Below are 21,642 nucleotides of genomic sequence, written 5' to 3' on the forward strand. Positions count from 1 at the left end.
GGGTCTCTATAGAGTAGAGGGAGAACTGAGACCCACTGAGGAGGTCTCTTAAGCGAAGACCAAACTCCTTGCAGTGACACTGGATTCCAGGCTTGTTGTCCTGTTTAGGCCTCACTGTGGTCTATGTACACTCTATACATTCTCCGGATGCAGGTTCAGATGGACTGAACTCAGAAAGCTGGGGTTGGCAGAAAGATGTCTGGTTAAATAGCCCACCAGGTTCACATTGTATCAGCTTGATTTAATCTAAGGACAAAGAAGTGGAGTTTCTCTCATGGCTTTCTTCTAACCCCTTGAAAGGATCACTGGGGTTTGACCTCAGTACTTCATACTTCTTGCTGGGTCAGCAACACTCAGGGAAGCTTGAGATTGCCATAGGCACAGTATTAGGCTAGATATACTGAGTAGATGATACTAAGATGTTCAGATGGTCATACCCATTTGCATGAGTTCTTAATGTACACCTAAGGAAAGAGAGATCAAGGTCTTCAGAATAGGAAGATCATTTCCAGTTCTTTTCTACAATTCCAGTCTGAAAGACTGGTAGGGAGAGAATGGTAGATAATCAAGAATTCATAGATGATGCTTTGAAGGAAGTGTGGGTTTCTGTGCTGGTTTAGACAGGGTCTCAAGTATCCCATGTTGCCCTCTTCCTACCTGGCCAGGTTCACTTTGAGCTCAGATAAACCTGCTTCTACTTTCCAGTAGACAGTCTTACAAGAGTGGCCTCCAGGGACTGTGAGAACAGCATTAGCCTTTGACAGTTGAGGTGTGTAACCCACAACTATAGTTTTAGCCACTTTGTTCCATGTCTACCAGCTATTTCAGATTGTTGCTGTCTATGACTGACAATCACGGACACAGAAAAATAACCTGATAGAGAGCAAGGACATGGTGATCACATCCTTTCCTGTTCTGTATGTTCTGGATGAGGCTTGTTAAAATTCCAATATTGCAGAAAGCTGTATATAGGACCCATCACATTAAGCATCACTGTGCACTGTTCTATCTAAAATGGCCTAATCAGAACTGACCACCAGATCACACTTCCTTCAATCCTCATATGAGAAGCTTGAGCTTTTTGTTTTGACTTTTTTCTTTCTTTCTTATTTTTTGCTGTATAAGTTGAGAGGAAGATATTTGGGGCCATGGATCTGCCCCCAAAATTTGGGGTATGGATCTGATCAATCAGTGTTAGTGTGTGCACTCAATACAGTATCCATTTTTTACTGTGACAGATGCTTTTGTGTTTGTGGGGAAGCCCATGACCCAGAGCACAAGTGCTGGGTCCTTGCTCTATCCCCGTAGTGATGTGTATAGCCTCGTCCTACACCTTTATCTGCACCCCCTATATCTCTTGACTATTTTATTTTTCTGATAGAAGCTCAGCTTCTGATAGAAGGCCTGTCAGCAGTGCTCCTTTGGCAACATTGGCGCAGAGATGAGAACCCCACAAGCAGCATGAGGTTCCCTTCATTGGTGGCTCCAATATTGCACTTTTGTCTGCCAACTGGTCTCCATACTGTTCCTAGCACCATAAAGACTTCAACTCTTTCAACTAAGGAATTTTCTGGCAATTGTCAATTGCTAAGCACATGACTTCATGAGTGTTCCCCTAACACACACCCATGTTGTAACCTACCATGCAGACTATTTCTTGATGTGATATAAAGCACCTGTACAGAATGAGACAGGAGAACTTTTGACTGCATATTCAAGCTGGTATGAAATCTCAGGAAGTTTTAATGGCTAACATTGGTGAATGAGGACGATTTGAGTTAGGATGAGACATTTTGGGGCAAGATATGGAAGGAAACATTCATTTAGATGCATAGGAATTACTAAGGTTTTTATAATCAAGCCTTGAGGAAAATTTGGCTTTGGAAGCAGGAGATGCTCAGTGGCTCTGCCCCAGGAAAGTCTCCTGGAAAGGGCACCTCAGCTTATGCTCAGTACAGGGAGAACATTAGCAGGGAGGCAAAGTCTGCTCCCCATGACATCAGCTGTCCCTTCTTGGACATTCTATTGTCTCCTAGAGAGTTCTGGCATCCTCTGTGATGTCACCAGTGTTGTAGTGACAACCAGTGCCCTAGTTTCTCTCAGTCTGAGTCTGGCGGTTACACCCTAAGACATGTTTTCCCGTCTTCGCAACCGTTGTGGGAGGGGGAACATCGATTCTGGAGAGACTAAAGTGAAGGAGTCTAGCCTTTCGTCTCAAAGTAATGATGGACAAAGACAGCACATCTGGGGAATGTGGAGTAAGTTCTGGGCAGTGTATTTTGAGCTTCCTGCCAGGGTGGCTGCAGGCTTAAGCTGACCTTTCTAGCAATGGGTCACAGCAACTGGAGCATCTGAAAAGGAATTGAATTTCCACGAATATCACAATTCCTGAAAGTCAGGATTTCAGACCTTTAGTTTCCCCATCTCCACTGGGAGGCTATGGTAAGGCCAATGCTATTATACTGTGAACTTCTGGTCTTTACTTTTACAGTGCATTTGTTATGTTACATTGTATAATAACACCATCAGGAGTCATGGAGGGTCCACCTTTTCTGAGTTTAGACAGGGCAGCAATGTATTTCACTATCATTGCTTCTTTAAATACAGTGGATATCTGACAGTAGGAACAGGGGGAGAATTGTGCTCCAGGCAATAACCTTATGTTCTTAGACCTCCTCTGATTTCTTCTAACTGGAAGGGTCATCGTTAGCTTTATATATTAGAGGTTGTGTGTTACAAACATGTTTCTAAAATACCAAAACTGTTTGGAACATGTGGACCAAGATTCAGCCTGTAACCTACTGGAACTTCTCGGGCATTTGGTATTTCAAATAGGGGAACTGATAAGTCTGTTGACCATGTCCTCCATGGAAATGTGTTTTTATCCAAAGTTGTTGGCCTAGACTATCAGGGTAGGACATCTGAGTGTCTCCAATCACTCAAGTCTTGTGGGTGGTGAATTTATCATCTGAGTTCTGAAACCACAGGGGTGAGGAAACCAAGCTGTACCCTGTTCAGCTGATGATAATCCTGGAGTAGCCATCTCCGTAGTACATGTGAGCACGTGATGTCCGGCATAGGGAACACCTGGCTGCTTACATCTCTTGGTCTCTATAGAGTAGTGGGAGAACTGAGATCCACTGAGGAGGCCTCTTAAGCATAGACCAATCGCCTAGCAGTGACACTGGGTTCCAGGCTTGTTCTCCTGTTTAGGCCTCACTGTGGTCTATGTACACTCTATGCATTCTCCCCATGCAGGTTCACTTGTGTTCTTCTACCTACAGACGCTGGGAGAGAAACATCATCCCCTGGCACTGAACTAAGCGAGAATCAGGCCAAGACGGAAAAGGAGAGGCTGATTGAAGAGCTGCAGCTCATTACCGAGGAGAGAAATGACCTGAGAGATCGCCTGAGGTTTCTGACAGAGAGATCCATGAAGAACAGGTATGAATCTCTCCAAATGCTATTGTTTCATTCCTGGGTCTGCAAGGTCACCTTCATCTTATCCTATTAAGGTTTTGGGTTCTAGAAAGCTGTGCCTCCCTAACCACCCTGTGCTAAACCTCACCTCCCATATAGAGGAGATTCAGAACCTTGACCCTTCCTGAGGAGCGAGATGGAAAATGGACTCATCTGCTTCCATTTATTGAAAAGCAGATCTTGTGGTCTGAATGAAGAATTCGGGGATAAAGTCAGGGAGAGTGAGTGTCTAGTGTGCATTTGCAAAGCCCTTGACAGCTGGTGGCTTTGCAAGATTGTAATTGCAGTGAGTTTATGGTGAGTCTCTGTACTTGCTAGGCAGGGGACTGAGTGCTGGAAGATCCACGCAGCAGCCTGAGGGGCCTGGTACCAAACTGTTCATCTCAATGCTTGACTAGAAGGTCTCAGGCTCAGGCCTGTTTGTTATTGTCTGTGTGTCTTGCCCTCTGAGACAGCAATGGTGGATGCATTTCTCCTGGTTTTCACAGTACTCTCTGTTTCCATATTTCTCTTTCTCTTTCTCTGACTCTGTTTTTACATTTCTCTTTTTTTGTGTGGATATTTCCGTCTGTGAGTCTGTATGTGCATACATCCAAATGCATATGGACAACTTTTATATGTTTATATTTCCCTCCACACTTGGAATCTAGGGGTCTATGTCTTGGCCTGAGTATTTACCTGTAACACTTTCATGGTGATGTGAATGCTTTGTTCTGGGAGCCCCACTGTCAACAGAACAGTTCTTTGCCTATGTGGCCACGATTGTCTGTTTATTTGTATTCCTTGTGCAGATTATAATTTTGTGTTGATATAAGGTCCGTTATCAAAACAGGAGAAAAGTAATCACAGGTTTCTGTGTGTGTAGGGGTGGGGGAGCATGGAGAGGTGTGGCCTAGGCTCTCGATAGCTTAACTGGCTTGACTGCAGATTTCCTCTTGATTGAACAAAGGGAGCCAGGGAAGCCTCCATCTGGATGCCGAGATTCTGGTGTCCTGGACGCAGAAAAACACGTTTCTGAAGCTGAAGAAGATCCAATATGTAGAATTCAGAAGGTGTCCTTCCAGGACTTGGGTAGTACAGGACCCACCCTGAGTTCATATATTCCTAAATGCTGATGTTCATTGGATTCTATCATTTGGGGCCAGGCCACACTTCAGGCCAAATCCATATTATGAAGACCTGGAGAGAATGGAGGAGGCAGTCATGTCAATTCTGCACAACTTAGAGATGGAGAACACTGAGATCCATGAGAACAACCATAAGCTGAAGAAGGAGATTACCTTCTCTAGGTAAGTCCTGGTCAGAAAGGCTATCACCTGTGGAATGGCCATTTCTGACTTTCTTTGTTCTGGATTGGACGGTCTTCAGCTCTGGTTCTATCTCTTGTGCTGTTTACACATCAGTGTGCCAGGGTCATTAGGACTCAGTTTTCAGTTCCATAAAAGACTGTTACTCATCCCAGGATTGTCTAGGCATCTTCAGAAGGCTCTAGATAGAACAGCACTGATTGAAGTCAGCAGAAGGTTGTTAGGCTGACCTGGACCTATGGTGTCATACCAGGTTTTACAAAACTCAGTGTGTAGACCACATGGTTAGCATGACCTTCTCTTGGTCCTACTGACCTCCTTTGAGTGTATTGGCCCACTACTAATTGATGTTGCCCCCATGCATTGGGCTTTCATGGATAGTTGTAGATCCATGTTCTTTTTGAGAGATGTGGACACTAATTGGTGCTCGGGCCAAACAATTTATTCTTCCCGGAATTTATTCTTTGTGGTTTGTGCAGCAGCCTTATATGTATCGAAATGAATTCTATTAAGTCTTCATGGGTATCTGGGACCTGGTAGACTTAGTGGGACTTACGAGTAGGAATGGGAGAAAGGGGCAGCATGATCTTACTATGCAGACTGTATTTCCAGAAACCTGCTCAGCCAGCTCCTGATGGAGAACACATGTAGGAAGAAGTTGCTCCCACTGAAGCAGGAGAGCAAGGAGGGACATCTTGATTGTGCACTGAACCAGAAATATTTGGTTGACTTCAACAAGAAAGATAAAGACCAGCAACGTCCAGACCCAGCATCATCTGGTAGGGATGAGCAGCTGTGTTAGCTTAAAAATATCTGATAAAGTTTGCCAATTTGATACATCTTTGCTCTCTCCTACCACCTTTCTAATTTACACTCACAACCAGTCAACCTCCTCATGTAGTGGAATTGTTCATTGCTCTGCCTATGCACAAGTATTCTGGGAAGCCAACCACTTTTCAGAAACTGAATTATTTTGCAAGTATATTTGTCTGCTCTTTTTGAAGCTGCAGTATAGAAATGGTGACAGATTAATAACATACCTCATTATTGCATATCCACGTGATAGATTGGATGCTCTGTAGAGTTTTGAACAAGTTCTTGGTTCTTTGACAAATGACACTCTGTGGTCATGTGACTTCTTGTGTAGGAAGCACCTTTGCGGGATAAGAACAAAGTGCAAATGTCAAATTAGAACTTGTCATTGGTTTTAACCTTGGTGACATATGGACATCTCCTTTCTTCCTGCAACCCAATGAGGTTCCTTCCATTGCCCTGTCCTTGGTTTGCACTGGTATAAGTCTGGGTCCCATATTGGCAGCTCACATTACTTTGAGGCTCTCTGGAGATTTTGCCCTTCCCAAAGAGTTAGCAACCATGATATCAGTTAAAAGGTCCATGTTGACTGTCCAATAGAACTGAGGTGGTAGAAGGCAGCCTTCCGACATCTGCCTTGCATTTCACCACCAATTCAGTGTCTGAAAAACTGCCTTCCTCTCTCAGGTCTCAGAAAGTGCAAGAGAGCTGGAATTGGACACACCCCAGTAAGAGAGCTTCCTGAAGAATAAGTTGCTTTCTCAGGAGTCCCTGATGACAAACATCCTGAATGGTAACAAATTTTTTGGATGAGTATTCTTCCTCAGAGTTAATTTGTCATTGCTTAGAGACCATAAATTTATATATCACTAAGCCAGCCTGACTGATTGAGGTCTTACTTTCTTCTCAGAAAACAGCACCTGAGAGACAACTTGGGGGACAGCCTTTCATTATGTGTGCAAGAGGAGAAACAGCAATACATCTGTGCTTCTAAATGTTCCTTAAGAATGTGCTGTTTAGAAATATTTTTGTTATGATTTTAATTGAAATTTTCTTTTTGTTGTTTCATATTTATATGTTCTTGTTACTGTTTTTATCTTTTCACATACTTTTAAATATTTTAATTTATTTGTTTTAATCTTGTTTTGTTGTAAAAATGAATTCCTTATGAATAAATATTGAATTCTATCTCTTGACTCTTAAGACCATCATTCTTATTAAAGGGTTCTGTCCCCTCCTGTGGACTTAGAACTGACAGCTGGAGATGGATCTCTGCATGTTCCATGGATACTGGGCTAATAAGTGAATTCAAAGTCACCAAGGGGTACCCAGTGTGACAGTGTCTTTTGTGTGGATAATGTGGCTGTTTCTCAGACACACACTCTATGATGTAATCACTGACATGCTTTACTCAATTGTTAGGGTCCATGTGGTTCTTCTGAGAGAGCAGCAGATGCTCTATCCTGTGAGTCATCGCCACAGCTCCTGCAGGTGGCTTTTGTTATTCCACATCATGTACTGTATTAGGTGGACAGGATCACCTCCAATCAAATAGACAGATCTCAGGAGATGTGTGTTCACAGGGAACTTACTGAGCTGTGCGTGCTCAATGTGTTAGCTTGCCAGGCATCCCTACAGGGCTCTGGTGTTCCCACTGCTCATTGTGGGCAGGATCATCCTCCAGCACCACTTAGTGTCCATATTAGAGCAGATCTTTCACCTGTTATCAATGATGACCATATGTATTATGCACATCTGACAAAATACAGAATAGAAATTAGCTTCCTGTTGGCCAGATTGGCATAATGAGTGTTTTGATTGTTAGCATGAAAATTATTTTAATCCAAGCAGTTTAGGGAGGAACCTCAAGAGCATACATAGTGAATGCTGCCTATAGCTGTGAACACAGGTTTCTTTTTGAGAGCAGGCCTGTGCAGGCCCAGAACCTAGGTTGGGCAGTTCAAGCTACCCTTTTTCCATGGCCAATCTGGGATCGTATTGAGAATGTATTTTTTCCAGGTGACAGATTTCCAATTTATGGAATTGAATTAACTTACTGAGAGTGCAGGTGACTCAGAGAGTTAAAGTACAGAAGGAATAATCCAGAATGTCCACAAAAGCTTGCTGTCTCCCCAGGGCTTTTTAAAGCTCAGCAGCTAGGGAAGCAATGTAGTATTTGGTTATTCTCATGCTTAGGTCTAGTCATTCATTATAAGCTGCCCATGACACAAAAAGAGTCATCTGTGTCACAATAGAAACAAGTTGTAACTAGATTCACCCCCACACTATCACATCACTACTGTGTTTGAGGTTCTCAGTTACTAAGAACCTGGATGAGGCCTGGGTCTTTCTACACAAACTCATAATTTATGTCTTCATGACACTGTGTGCTTTGTTCTGTTGATGCTACCATTGGCATACAATACCTTGGATACTTTGTACTGACATCTGTGACCTGAGACAATAGTTCATGTCATCCTAACCTGAATAAACTGTCCTTAGAGTACAGTGTTGTAGGAGGGGCCTTCTTTTCCTGTGAGATAGCAAAACATTTCCAGTCTTCAGTCAAGTCTGTCAGCCATTGTCAGTGCCTGTCTTGAGATGTCCACCTTTTCAGCTATGAGTCTTCATCCAGGCTGCTCTGTAATTTTGTAGAAGATTAATAGGTTCCAGCCCTAGGATTTAATTCATTGTGACTGTACTTGCCAAACATGCTCAAAGCCCTATGTTTCACCCTAGCCCTCTGTGCTTTAGAGAAAGAAAATAAAGAACCACATTGCAGTTGAAGTTTCTCCTCCAACAAAAGGAGAGCCTGCATAGGGCCTTTAAGTACCTCTAAGCCCCAGCTTCCCCACAGCTCCCTCCATCAATTCCATGATTGGTGTGTTTTCATTACTGCTCACTTTCTTCCTTGTGTGCAAAGAATGTGCACCATGTCAGTAAAGTGTGTGTGTGTGTAGTCCCTAGTGAAAACTGTCGAGGTGCATGCAGACTCATGCTACTGCTGTCTCATGGCACCTTGCAGGGAGCACTGAAATCGTGGGCTACTTTAATACAACCTAAACCGGGTGTGCATGGTTTTCAGTAAGATTTTGACGTCATCACCGCTACAGAGAGCAGAAAAAGCTTCAGTAGTTACATGGATGTGATCAATCAGTGTTAGTGTGTGCATTCAATAAAATATCCATTTTTGACTAAGGTAGATGCTTCTGTGTTTTGTGGGGTGACCCACTGTCAATGTCTAGTGAATTGGGGGCCCTGGGTATGGTTGCATACCCCCAGGACACAGGGGGTGCAGAGCAAAGGCAGAAGCAACTGCACACAGTTGCAAGCTTTATTAATCCCTATGTAGCTGGGAATATGAATAACTACAATTTTCATTTTGTCAAGATACCATAAGATCATTATTCCCAGGATACCAGGAACAACTGAGGGAAGACTAAACAAAGAAATACGAATAAACAAAGGCTTCTTCTCAAAATATTCATATAACAAATCACCTATCTTATTATAATCAAAATATACTCACCATTACCGAGAGAGCGTTAGAACCACTTCCACAGAAACAGGACACAGAAGAAGATAGCTTAAGGCCAAGTGAGGAAAACATTTTCTTCTCCAGGGTGGAATTCCAGCCCCTACTTGTATCTGTCACCAGGCCTTTCTTGACCCTGCCTGGGAGCTGCATCTCTATGTCTTAACAATTCCTCCTTTTTTCTTTTGTTTTAAAAGAAACACTTTCCATAACATAGCAAAAGTCTTTGTAGGGGTTTAATCATGTAAAAATAAAGCAACATAATACATAATGTACATAAGATTATGGCAAAACTAGCTCCTCCCAAGCTATGGAAAATCCTTTGAAGCCAAGCCTTGGGATCTAATCCTGTCAACTGATCATCCAATAATTTAGCTATTTACATAGGGGTAGTATCTTCTAGCTGTTTACCAAAAGACATTCGAGCATCGTATTTCAAGGCATTAATTACTTTTGTAGCACTTTCATTACCTTCCAAATGGGCTTGAATTAACTTCCAATCATGTTCTGTATCATTATCCATATATTTATTAACACAAAAGTAGTAGGATTTCAATCATATCTTAAATCCTCATATTTTTCAATGAATAACTTCTTTCGACCCAACCATTCTACTGTTTGTTTTGAAACATCTACTTGATGTTGAAGTCTAGTATCAGTTTTAGTTTGCTCTATCCATAACTCATGTGAATCTTTATGCCAGTCTTCAACAAAATGCTTTGTCTCAATAGATGTTTTTAATGCTATGCTGGAAATGGCTGCCAAAGTAGCAACAGAAATAAGACTTAAAATAGTAGGTACAAACTCCAATAATTCTTTTACTGTTCCTCAGCAGATTATTAAAAAAATCAATAATCATATAATTAAGAGGATCTTGAGACCAATGATGTCTCAAATTAACAGGCATCCATACATATATTTTTTGCTGAATATCATAATAGAATATTGATTTATATTAAACTAAATAGATGAATTAATACATGAATACTAATGACAATTAGTACAAGCAAATCCATTAGCAAAATTAAATCTACCTATTAAAAAGAAATATGGCATAGGAATACAAGTAGTAACCTTTTCTTTCTTAAATGTTGTAAAATTATACTGAGAGGCAGATTGAGCAGTCCCAGAAAAGCTTCCATTAGCAAGCACAGCTTCTTTTAATGCAGTGACAGTCTTCCACAAATGAGCTTGAAACACAGTAGGATCTTCCACAGAGGCCAGTCGAACATCAGCAATGCCTCCATCTCCACACTCCATCAGCAAGCATCCATTAAGGCGTTCATTCTCCTCTCAGTTCATCCTGGTAACATTTGACAAATCACAAGTGGTAACATTCCATTCTGAACATGTATTAATAATTGGCCATAAGGACCCCAATTTATTCATTTATCTTGAATAATTTTTCGAAACATGCCAGGGCAGTATTTCCAATTGCATGGGAGATATTTTAAGCCTACATAAGTAAACCAAGCACAAATAGGATATACTGGCTCGCTAACAAATGTAATGTTATTCCAATTTTGGTTATAGACCAAGCTGTCAATCCTGGAGACTGTAACAATTTTTCCTGGTAATCGCCAATTTTAATAACCCATTTGTAGGCCTGGTCTATTTCCTAAACACAAAGGCATCTTTAATCCAGCATAAGGAAAATTATACAAAGCTCCATCACGTCTATTCAAAAGGTCAAATTATTCCAAAGAGATGACAAAATGCTTGGGGTGGTGTATAAAACCACATCTGTTTCCCCGCCAAGTAGCAGGTTCAAATAAAGGTGGACAAGGAATATAAGCCTGATAACTCGCATTGGCCACAACAGAAGAAACCGTGAGTAAAGCACACACTGCTAACAATATGTGCTCAGCAGTAAAGGACTTTCCTGTAGGAGACAACATAGTTTTCCTTTCAGTGCTTAATCGCCTCACCTAGGTAATGGGGTTGTCACTGCATCGATCCTTCTCCGTTGTCGTTTGGCGACACTGAGAGAAGCCAGGGCCTCAGTAATGGAGGACACCTCCTTCATCTCCGGAGAACATCCATCAGGAGAGAATGTAGCTGGTTTAACTGGATTCTTCTGAGGGTAGGGAGCGGTTCTTATCATTCTGTGCTTGGATCCGTCTCCTGGGTAACCAGAATTGTCCCCCATCCTGTAAGGAGACAAAATCCTCTCCCCTACATACAGTAAAGTCCCTTCCTGTCATTCAGCATCTCGGACAGTTTTTATCCATATTGTCTGTTCCATACCTTCAGGGAGAAGTCCAATAAAGTGTCTATCTGCTCTGCATATAACTTCACCTTGTGGTAAATTAAGAAGAGTAATAAAAAATAATGCTTATGCCAATATTACTCTGGGACTGGTATGCCAACTCCATTCAGGCTGTGTAAGGTCATCTCTTTTCCTCCTTTTTAATTTTATAATTTGTCATTTCAGGGTATGGTGAACTCTTTCAACAAAAGCTTGTCCTTGTGGATGGCATTCTATACCAGTAATATGTACAATATGATATCATTGACAAAATGGTTTTTTTTTTTTTGCTCTGATTGGTATTTTATTTCTCCTTTACAAGTTCCACATAATAGACAAAGGCTTTTTGATAACATTGTTATCTTTGCTGGAAATGATCATAAAATCATTTTAAAAAGCACAAATGTGCACATACAGGACTGAGGTTTCTGCAGCCTGTAAACACCTCTGTGGGTTTAACAAGGAAAAAAAGCAATATACTGACAATTCAACTGTAACTCTTAGAAAAACACCGGTTTCCTTACCAATCACGAGTGTCCTGTACAGGGACCTATCATCCCAGATGGCAATGAGTTCAAGCCTAGGGCAGCCAGGAGCAGCTCCCCATACCGGGTCAGAAGACCCTCCCCACCCAGCACTTCTTCCAAGTGCTCCTAAACCTCATCACAGGTGACAGCAGTCACCCCAAGAGAGGACAGAGCAGCAGACACAGTGGTGGTGGTTCCCAAGTGTTGTATGCGGCATTTCACATCCAGCGTCTCAGGAACGTGTCCATGCAAGCATGCTTACCATTCTTTAGACTGCTCCCCTCATTTCTTGAGTGAGGGGACCAGGCCTTCCTAATTCACTTTTGGTGCCTGGAATAACAAAATATTTCACCAGAAGGGGTGCAAGCAGTGCTATCTGATAAGAATACGAAGAAGGAAAAGCAGATATCTTAAAGAAAACGTGTGTTCTACTCACACTAAAATGTCAGACCAATGCATAATATACTGCAAAGCTGTAACACAATACGGCCAAACACAATGTTCAAATATTGAACTGTTCAAGCATGTGAAGATCATCTTCTGAAAGACAAACTGGGTTCTTATTTTGTAGCTACCTTTGTGTAACTTCAACTGCTGTCCCTCAACAAGGTCTGACACTGTCTTGGTACTTGTTTGGAAGTTGGATGAGACAATGTAAGCTCAACAGTCAACTCCCGGGATCTCCCAGCGCTCATTTTCAGCATTCATCCGAGGACTGGGCATCATCTTCATCCCTCACTTCTCGGTATCTCCCTGAAGACTCCCCTTCTGGATTGTAGCTCTGCATTGTAATATTCAGTCTCTCAGCTAGTTTCTGTGCTGCGAGCTTTGCCCGCATCTTCTCATAATTCTGCTTCTGCTCTTTCTGCAAAGCCAGTGACTCTTCTATGGAGAGCAGCTGTGCAGGCAGGGGGTGGAGCAGAAGAAGGTGAGCTGCTGTGACATCATCAAGATGCTGCCTAGCCCTGCATAGCTGCTCTTCTGAGGAAGCAGGAGACTGAGCCCTCTGACAATGACTTGGTGAGTCACTCTGTTGTGTGGGTAACACATTGGTCTTAAACTTATGAGGAGGGGGCACTGGGTTTCTAGCTCGCATTTCTATCACTGTCATGTAATGAGGCTTCTTAGGAGTCTCACTCTGTAGTTCTGGAAAGTTCTCAGTGCTGGTGTTTTCTTCTGAGGGTTCAGTCTGGTCTGCAGTTGTGATCTTTTGCAATTTAGTGATAAACAGACTGTCGACGCTGCTGGAAACCTCTTCCGCTTGACTTGAATGCTGGGGGAGTTGTTCATTAACTTAAGATGGGGGAGCCTGGGCTGTGATGCGGACAGACGGGCTGGTACTCACTGTGCAGCCAGTCTCCAAAGTCTCTTCATTGCCTTTGTGAGTGAGCTGTGTAGGTCCCTGAGTTTCTGAGGTTGTTTTAGATGATTCAATGTCTACTGACGAACATTCAGGAACTAATGATGAAGTATCAAGCATCAGGTCAGAATTCTGGGCCTTGTCTATGTCGGTATCAACTCTTGTGGTTGCTTTATGCCTTAGCTTACAGTCAACACTAACAGGATGAAGTAGTTCAGTTCTCCCTCTGACCTCTTCACTTTCTGAAATGGCAGCTTTCAGTTTGGCAGTGGTGTCTGAGATCTTTTTCCCTTGTCGGGCAATTTGCAATGAATTTTTCTTTGCGCAAAAGTCTCTCCTGGCGCCTCAACCTCTCCCGCAGCTCCGCCAAACTCTGCCGCCCCACGTCCTCAGGAACTGGGGGCTCGAAGCCTCAGGGCAGGGAGCACATTGTGCATGGGCTGAGGCTGGCCCCTCAGGCAGGGTTCCCCAGCAGGGCCCATGGTGGTCGCAGGCTTCGTGGGGGCCGCAACTCTGGAGCACGTGCAGGAGTCGCCATTTTCCTGGAAGAGCCGACAAAATTGTTTAAATTGATAAGAAATATATGTTGGTCCATAATCAGTTTTAATTTTAGAAGGCGGTCCCATAACAGCAGAAGTTTCCAATAGATGCTGTATAACATGAGCAGTGCGTACTCCTGGCAATGGTGTAGCCCATACAAATTTTGAAAAATTATCTATGCTTACAAGTATATATGAAAGGCGACCAAACTCAGAAATATGGGTTCCATCCATCTGCCACGATGTATTAGGTTGCATTCTTCTGGGATTAATTTCAGATGGAACACATTTTATAAGTGAAGGCTTACAAATACGACAATTAGCAATAATTTGTTTGGCTTCAGAATAGGGAACCTTATATTTAATATGCAAATATCCTGTATTGGCATGATTATGACTGTTTTCTTCTGGGGTAGCAAATGCCACTAATTGATCTACCATATGATTGCCATGTGTTAAAGATGCTGGCAATCTTGAATGTAATCTAATATGTGTAATAAATATTCTAGAGTTTCAGAATAACAATAGTCCTTTAATATGTGAGAATAACATTTAATATCGGCTTAGATGTAGAAACAACAGCAGTCGCAATATTCTGTACTACTACAACATAAGCTGACTCGGCTTTAATATTTTTACATCATGAGTAAAATCCTGCAATACATTAATTACTTCTAATATTTCATTTTGTTGAACTGACCCAAAAGAAGATTCTTGTCCCCAAAATTTATCTTTGGTCCAATAAGCCATCTGTCTTAGATGTTTGGTCTTAGAGCCATCTGTAAACACAGTAAGGGCAGATGGTAATGGATCAACAGAAATTAGTGTATTTATCACATTTTTTTTTGTTTTCTTAAGCAATCCCAGAATTTACTATGGGGAAAATGAAATTCAGTATTTCTAGTGTAAGAAATCATGGGTAATTGAAAAACTTCAGATGTCTGCATTAAATATTCCACTTTATTTTTGCTTAATGAGAAAACAAAAGCAGCACAATCATATCCCCACAGTGTAACAGGTCTTTGTATGCCTTGCTGAATAATTAAAGAAATTTGTTCCTCATATGTTGTTAATGTTTTGTTAAAGATAAATTTAATATGTATCCATTCTAAAGGCAACTCATCTTGAGCTAAAGTGCATATAGGATATTCAAGAGTATTTCAATGTATAAGTTAATAACTCTATCTGGATCAATACGTGCCAAATATGCATCTTTCCATTTTCAGAAAAGATATCCTCTTCCATGCCTTCATATAAGCATTAATATCCCCAGTTTCCTTTCTAGGTAATAATGCTCTCCTGTACTCTTCATTAGCATTTTCAAAAGCAAGCATTTTTCAGCAGTTGTCCTCTAGCTTCCTCTCCTACCACTGTTCTTTCCATTGTTAATTTTAGTATACATAAAAACTTAATATATGGTTCATAGAAAGTTACTGCCTTTTTCAACCAACTACTATCTTCCTTTATAATAAGTTGGTTGGGCCACACCTTGAACCGATGATAGACATTGTCCCAGGATAGACATTCTTTATCAGCAGGTCTCAGGGTAGGACTGGATATGTGACCCTGTGCTATAGCACTGTCCAGAGTGGTAAATGCAGCTTCTGAAGAGGAATGCAGGCCTGGCCTCTAGACCTCCATCTTCCAGGCCTGTCTGGAGAGCCTGATGCCCTGGCAAAAGAGACTCCTTCTCTCCAGAGGAGCACTGCAGTCAAATGACATCTCAGTGATGAAAACTACCAGTCCCCAAAGGCATGCCACTGAGCAGAGATAGCCTCAGTCATGCACCTCTGCCCATCCCCAGTTCCTCGTGTCAGTAACTCAACCCTTTCATGAACTAGATGGCAATACTTGAGGCAGGATGATCAGTAGTTTACTGGCCAATCTGGGCTCTATGAGATGCTCTCCCTGAAATCAGAGCCAGCAGGAAATTCAGTATGAAAGCTCTTTGTAGCCAAGCTCAACAACCCGGTTCAGAGCCTGGGACCCCACACGGTAGGATAAAGTGACTCCCATGGCTTTTTCCTCTACCTTCAACACTCATGCTTTGGAATGCACACCCCTACAATGAGATCAATACACATGGAATAAAAATTAAACAGAAAAATTAATGAAGACAATGCAGACAATGTTTTAAAGGATCCTGGGAGTCCTCACTCTGCACTTCCCTTTCCTTTGCCTTGGGAACAGCACCTGCACCAGAGGCTGAGACTTCCTGCAAGAGAGAGAGGAGAGATGCACTGTTCATTCCACTGGAGCTGTGCAAAGACCAGAGCCACCTGTCTTTTCCTGATAGTGGGAGCTGGGCCCAAGTGTGGGCTACTCCTACTAGAGGCACCACAAGAAGAGGACCACCTTCCTCAAACCTTCCAGCAGGGCTGGGAGCTGGAGGCTTCTGGTATTGGCTTCTCCCTGCAGTAGGGGGCAAATCATGGTCATGTGAGGTAACATGGAACCCTGTAATTCTACAAAGTGCAGAAGCTCCTGATGTCCCTCATGGTGCCCCAGAGCCTGCTCACCACACATGGAGGCTTCAGTAACATGGCCTTGTCCTGACCTGTGTGCACTCTGCATCCTCACTCTCTACCCCCTGCTTTTCGGCGTTGGAAGTCTCAGGTGTAGGAGGCGCCTACCATAGGCCTCTTCTCTCAGCATTTCAGCATTTTACATTTTATGTAGTTTGTGGTGTTCCTGTGCCATGATATGCACATGGAGAGCAGAGGACACAATGTGGACTCAGTTCTCTACTTTCACCAGATGATCAAACTGAGGCCATGAGGCTGGGTGGCAGAGCCTTTACCTGCTGAGCTGTGATACCCACTTGACCTTCACCAAGCATCCTTTGCTGTACACAGTTACATCAGCCTGTGACCCTCATCCTCCAGACTCTTATGAAGCAAACCCCATAGGTGTGGAGCTCTCATGTTAGCCAGGCCTAAAGGGGAAGGCAGCAAGCCCTTCAGGAACTCTAGAAAAATGTCTATACTGGGACTAAACTGGTGCTGCCATGTAGGGCTACATTTTTCCTTTAAAACAGGAGGATTTGTGGTGGTGGTGGTGTACACCTTTGATCCTAACACTTGGGAGGCAGAGGCAGACAGATCTCTGTGAATTCTAGGCCAGCTCCCTCTATAGAGCTAGTTCCAGGTCAGCTACACAAAAGAAACCCTGTTTCCATGAGTAAAACAAAGAAAGAGAAAGAAAGAAAGAAAGAAAGAAAGAAAGAAAGAAAGAAAGAAAGAAAGGATTTATATTTTGTATACAATGAGATGCCTGCATGTCTATACCTGAACCATCATGTTAACTATAACTCTTGTCACATCTGCATTAATTCAAATACTGAGGGCTAAATGGTTAAATATTAATGACAATACAATTGGGGGTGGTGCTGAAGAGATGGATGGTTTAGTGGCTAAGAGCAGAAGACCAGGGTTCAGTTCCCAGTGCCCACATGGTGGCTCGTATTAGCCTGTAATTGCAGTTCAGTGGAATCGTTCTGGACTTCATGGGCACCAGACATACCACATGGTGCACAAGCATTTATTAGGTGAAACACTCAGGCCCATAAAAATAAGTAAATAAAATATATGGTTAACAGACACTGTGATTCAGGAAGTTCTTAGTGACTTTGGTTATCATTTCTCTCTCACGGAGAAATGTCTTCCTCATGGCTCGGCCTCCCTGGCTTCTAGGACATTCCCTAGCTCTGTGGAGCATGAAGTACTCAACACCATAAGCCAAGCATTGCAAAGCCATCTGCACCTTCACTGCTACACCTTCACCATGGCTGTGTCTAAAGGGAGAGACTTGGAATCCCACAGATGCAAGGCCAAACCTGTTGGGCTATGTGAGCCCACCCACCCAATAGTCAGATCTACTCCTGTCCTTGGCTATGGCATGAGGCTCTTAAGACAAATTAATCTGAAGGATCTCAACAGCTATGCTGTTAGACCTCTCATTGCTCTGCCCGACCTACAAGCTCCTTTCCTGGCTGAAATTCACACCCGAACTCCTCTCCTGCCTCAGCCACCATCAGCTCTTCTACTCCTCTCCACCTGTGCTCTGAATAATCCACACTAAGGTGGACGTTAACCTCTTGTGGACCTCCAGACGTATGCTTGTGGTTACTCTTCATTGGCTGTTTTGTATGGGTAGGCGGGTTCTTCTAGTCTCATGCAGAACACTGCTCACACATTTTGGATCTTACAACACCCTCTTGATTGAGAATCCTGACTAATGACTGACTGACCTTCCATGCCTGAAGTCACCCTCTGTCTCCCAGTCCAAGATGAGAATCCCCACCCTAACCCCATGGTGTCCAGTTTCATCTCAGAAGCTAGACTCTGCACTACCCAATATCATTTGGATCTCGGCCACTAATTCTCTGTTAAATCGTTCCTCTCTTCTTTAAAACAAATTCATTTTGTTGTTTGTTTTTTGAGACAGGGTTTCTCTGTTTGGCCCTGGCTATTCTGACATGCTCTCTGTAGATCAGACTTGTCAGGAAGCCAGATATCTGCCTGCCTCGGCCTCTTAAGCACTGGGATTACTGGATTGTGCCAGCATGTTTAATTAAAAATTAATTAGTGGCAGTGCATGTTGGCACATGCCTTTAATTCCATCCGTTGGGAGGTAGAGGCATTGTGAGTTCCAGGACAGCCAGGGCTATAAATTAACACCTTGTCTCAAAGAAAACAAGCCAAAAATGAAACAAAAATGTTGCAATATGGTCTTCGGTATGTAACTGAGTCTGTTCTTGAACTCTGAATCCTCCCACTTTCACTCAGGTGCTAATCAGCAGGTTTCTGTCTTGACTTTCACTGAGCACTCAGGGCTGCCAGGACTGTTACCTCTCCCAGTGTAACTCCTGACTCTCTCATCAGCATCATCACAAAACTCCTGCTAAGAATTAAGGAAACCTGAATTCTAAGGAACAGTCGGAGCTCCAGTATTTCCAAAGCTCACTCTAATACAGATGGATCCTATGCTGCAGTAAAATGGTCACAGCTGGAGGTCTTAATTCCAGGACTTGGGACAGAGGGGTTGGAGGATCTTGAATTCAAGGTTATTTTTATGTTACAGTGTTGCTCAAAGCGAGTTGGGCTGCTACAAGATACCCTGTCTCAAAACTATACCAAACACACCTAAAATGAAACAGAGGAGTTTGAGTGGGCACAGATGGGAAAGCTCGGCACTTTATGGCTAAGCCACCTGCTGCCAGCACCAAAGTCCATGCACAGCCCCAATTCTGAGCTGTGTCTGGGACCCCACTTAGGAGCACGCACCAAAGTAGCTCAGATCCAGGGCTTTTGGTCTAAGAGGAATTCAGGCAGTCACACTTTGGATGCCAGTTCTCCAGCTCAACTGCCTGTCAGCCCAGGATCTGGTCTTAGTCATGGCTTGGCATCCCTAAATTCCTCCCAGCTGTGCTCTGAACTCACCCTGTGCCCCGTTCTGATGAATCTGCCATTCTCCATGGGAGTAGCCTCAAGAAGTCCCTCACATCTGAAGCACCACTCTGAGTGCACTAAATACTGCAGGGGAGGGGCGTGGCCAGCAGAGCACCCACCCCTTTCAGCTGTAGAACATTTAGCTCTAGAGTGAGCACTGCTGTGCATTGTGGATCTTAAGCAGTATTCCAGCCTTGGCCTGGGAAGAGCCGTTGACACCCACACTTTCTGGGGTGACATTGTCTCCTGAGGATAGAGTCAGGTGAGGAGCGGCAACTGATGTTCATGAGAGACAAACTTTCTTCACCACCTGCCCATGCTGGCCCTAGGATCTGGGCTTTTTGGGTGACATGAGTGTTGAGCCCCCCAGGTAGATGGGTTTTCAGGGGTCAGGTGGTTATTGTCACCAAAGGTATCCACAAGGATAAGTCATACTGTACTAATTCCCATATTAGATCCCTTTTCATGGGTCACAGAGGTCGTGCTGGGTCCTAAATGTGGACCCAGGTTCCTGGCACTTTTGAAGAGACTGGTCAGGGCGCAGGCTTCAGGACATTTTGTTTGAATTATTTTGGGGGATTTTATTTTTACTGTTGGGGGCAAACCTAGGGCTGCCATGTGCTGGGAAAAGGCTTTGCCACAGCTGTAGATCATCCCTAATTATAAACTCCTAAATTCTCCCAATCCTGGAACTTTCTAGGTCCCTCACATGATGCAACCTTTGGGGGATTCCTCACATAGAATCATGGGGTGGATTGCATCCCAAAGAGAGACAGTGGGAAATGTTCCCCAGTGTCTGCCTGTGGCTGTGGTGATGAGAGTGGATGTAGTGACCAGTGGATGGCAGGGCCCATGTGAAACCCTTTTGGTTTCCACTTGAGTGGAATCTTCACCATGCCTTTTTTTTTTTCTTGAAACACAGGTTGGCCTGGAACTTACAGTCTTCCATCACTCTGACTCAGTTTCCCATGACTGGGATCACAGGCTTAAATTACTATGCCCATCTTTCTTTTTTTGTATTTATAAATCTTCTAAAAGCCAGAAGGATATAGAATTTAAAATTTTGCGGTCCAAGGCATTTCCAACAGGGGATTCTTGACCTAGGAGTGTCCAGACCAGTGTTTATTGTGTGGCTACTTCATTCCCATAACAGCTTATTTTTGACAAAGAGTTCCAAGGTGTGATGTCACTGGGCATCAGGCGGGTGTCCCAAATAGCAGCACTGACTCAGGTTGTAATTTAGGCTGGAGAAACTTACTAGGACCCTGGTAATCCTAGCACCCTGGGGCCTCACATGTCCTTAGTCTGATCTAGTGATGAATCAACTGCTCTTGAGGGTGGATTGGAATTCTAGTCACTGTGAGGCAGGAGCATTAGTATCCTACAGCCACTCTGGGCTCCATAGGAAGACCCTGTTTCAATATAAAAGGGGTCACCTGCGAGTTCTTACTGTCTTCCCTGAGGCCTTCCTGCTGGAGTTAGAATAGCTGTCTCACCAAGTTGAAGTAGAGGGCAGAATGTTGGTGCCTTCTATAATGAGGACTAGTAACAGATAGTCTATGGAAATTCTAGAAAGTTCTACAGGTATTTATGTCCTGTGCATGGGAATTGCTGGCTTCCCTGTGTCCTTTGCCTTTAATTTGCAGTCCATGGGGCACCTGGGAATGTCCCCAAACCAGGCTGCACACAGGGCTTGTCCCATGATTCTCACTTGCACCCAGTGCCTGCCTGATTGTCATAAGTCTGACAGAGCCACTATATGCTCACCTGACACCTGCAGAGAGCACTATATGGGGCCCTACCATCCCCACACTGCCCATCAGTGTCTACAATGTCCCTATATGGCACTGAGATGATCTAAGCTGCTTCCGGCCTATGTGCTGCATCAGAATCTGACCATTCCTAATTTCCTCCTCTCACACCCACACTAGAAGCCCTGAACCCACACTAGCCCCAGCTGGCCTGTTGCCTACTGACATCTCATGGACTCTGCCCCAATCCCCTGCCCTGCCCTGCCCTGCCCTGCCCTGCTGTGCCCTGCCCCAAACCCCTGCCCTGCCCCAATGCCCTGCCCTGCCCTGCCCCAATCCCCTGCCCTGCCCTCACTCAGCTGACAATGTGGACATCTCACGACAGTCACTGGACAATGGCTGACACACTTGTCTGAAGACTGGAAATGTTTCTCGATCTTGGAGAGGAAAGAAGGACCCTCCAACTACACTGAACTCTAAGGAAGTTTATTCAGGTGAGGGATGACAGGGACTGTTTTGTCTCACGTCACACATGTCAGTAGAAAATATCCTAGGTATTGGATGGCGCTGTTAGCATTAACAGAACAAAGCACATAGTGTTGGGAAGATTAATAAATTATGAGTAGGATTAG

At 43.5% G+C, this 21,642-nt stretch overlaps 3 protein-coding genes and 1 pseudogene across 4 annotated transcripts in view; 3 read left to right on the forward strand and 1 right to left on the reverse strand.

Moving 5' to 3' along the window:
• Nucleotides 1–2,065: 2,065 nt before the first annotated feature.
• LOC147998913 (disks large homolog 5-like) overlaps nucleotides 2,066–21,642 on the forward strand; it is a 133,021-nt gene continuing 113,444 nt past the window's right edge. Inside the window, exons 1-2 of the mRNA XM_087595752.1 lie at nucleotides 2,066–2,258; nucleotides 3,285–3,444. Of these exons, the coding sequence (XP_087451878.1) occupies nucleotides 2,132–2,258; nucleotides 3,285–3,444 (287 nt within the window). The 5' untranslated portion in view covers nucleotides 2,066–2,131. The remainder of the gene's footprint in view (nucleotides 2,259–3,284; nucleotides 3,445–21,642) is intronic.
• Nucleotides 4,400–6,787, forward strand: LOC147998914 (disks large homolog 5-like). Its single transcript, XM_087596050.1, has 4 exons — nucleotides 4,400–4,769; nucleotides 5,400–5,566; nucleotides 6,288–6,393; nucleotides 6,511–6,787. The coding sequence occupies exons 1-3, from the start codon at nucleotides 4,669–4,671 to the stop codon at nucleotides 6,350–6,352; spliced, it is 333 nt and encodes a 110-aa protein (XP_087452176.1). The 5' UTR covers nucleotides 4,400–4,668; the 3' UTR covers nucleotides 6,353–6,393; nucleotides 6,511–6,787.
• LOC147998915 (DNA-directed RNA polymerase II subunit GRINL1A pseudogene) lies at nucleotides 11,660–13,447 on the reverse strand (annotated as a pseudogene). The gene has a single exon (XR_015643785.1). The product of XR_015643785.1 is annotated as a DNA-directed RNA polymerase II subunit GRINL1A pseudogene (transcript).
• The window catches only part of LOC134483566 (uncharacterized), a 37,777-nt gene continuing 29,020 nt past the window's right edge, over nucleotides 12,886–21,642 (forward strand). The window contains exon 1 of the mRNA XM_087595722.1: nucleotides 12,886–12,930. The gene's annotated coding sequence lies outside the window, so the exon portion shown is untranslated. The remainder of the gene's footprint in view (nucleotides 12,931–21,642) is intronic.

The sequence above is a fragment of the Rattus norvegicus genome, chromosome 19, assembly GCF_021556685.1.
Source record: "Rattus norvegicus strain SHRSP/BbbUtx chromosome 19, alternate assembly SHRSP_T2T, whole genome shotgun sequence".
Lineage (NCBI taxonomy): Eukaryota > Metazoa > Chordata > Mammalia > Rodentia > Muridae > Rattus > Rattus norvegicus.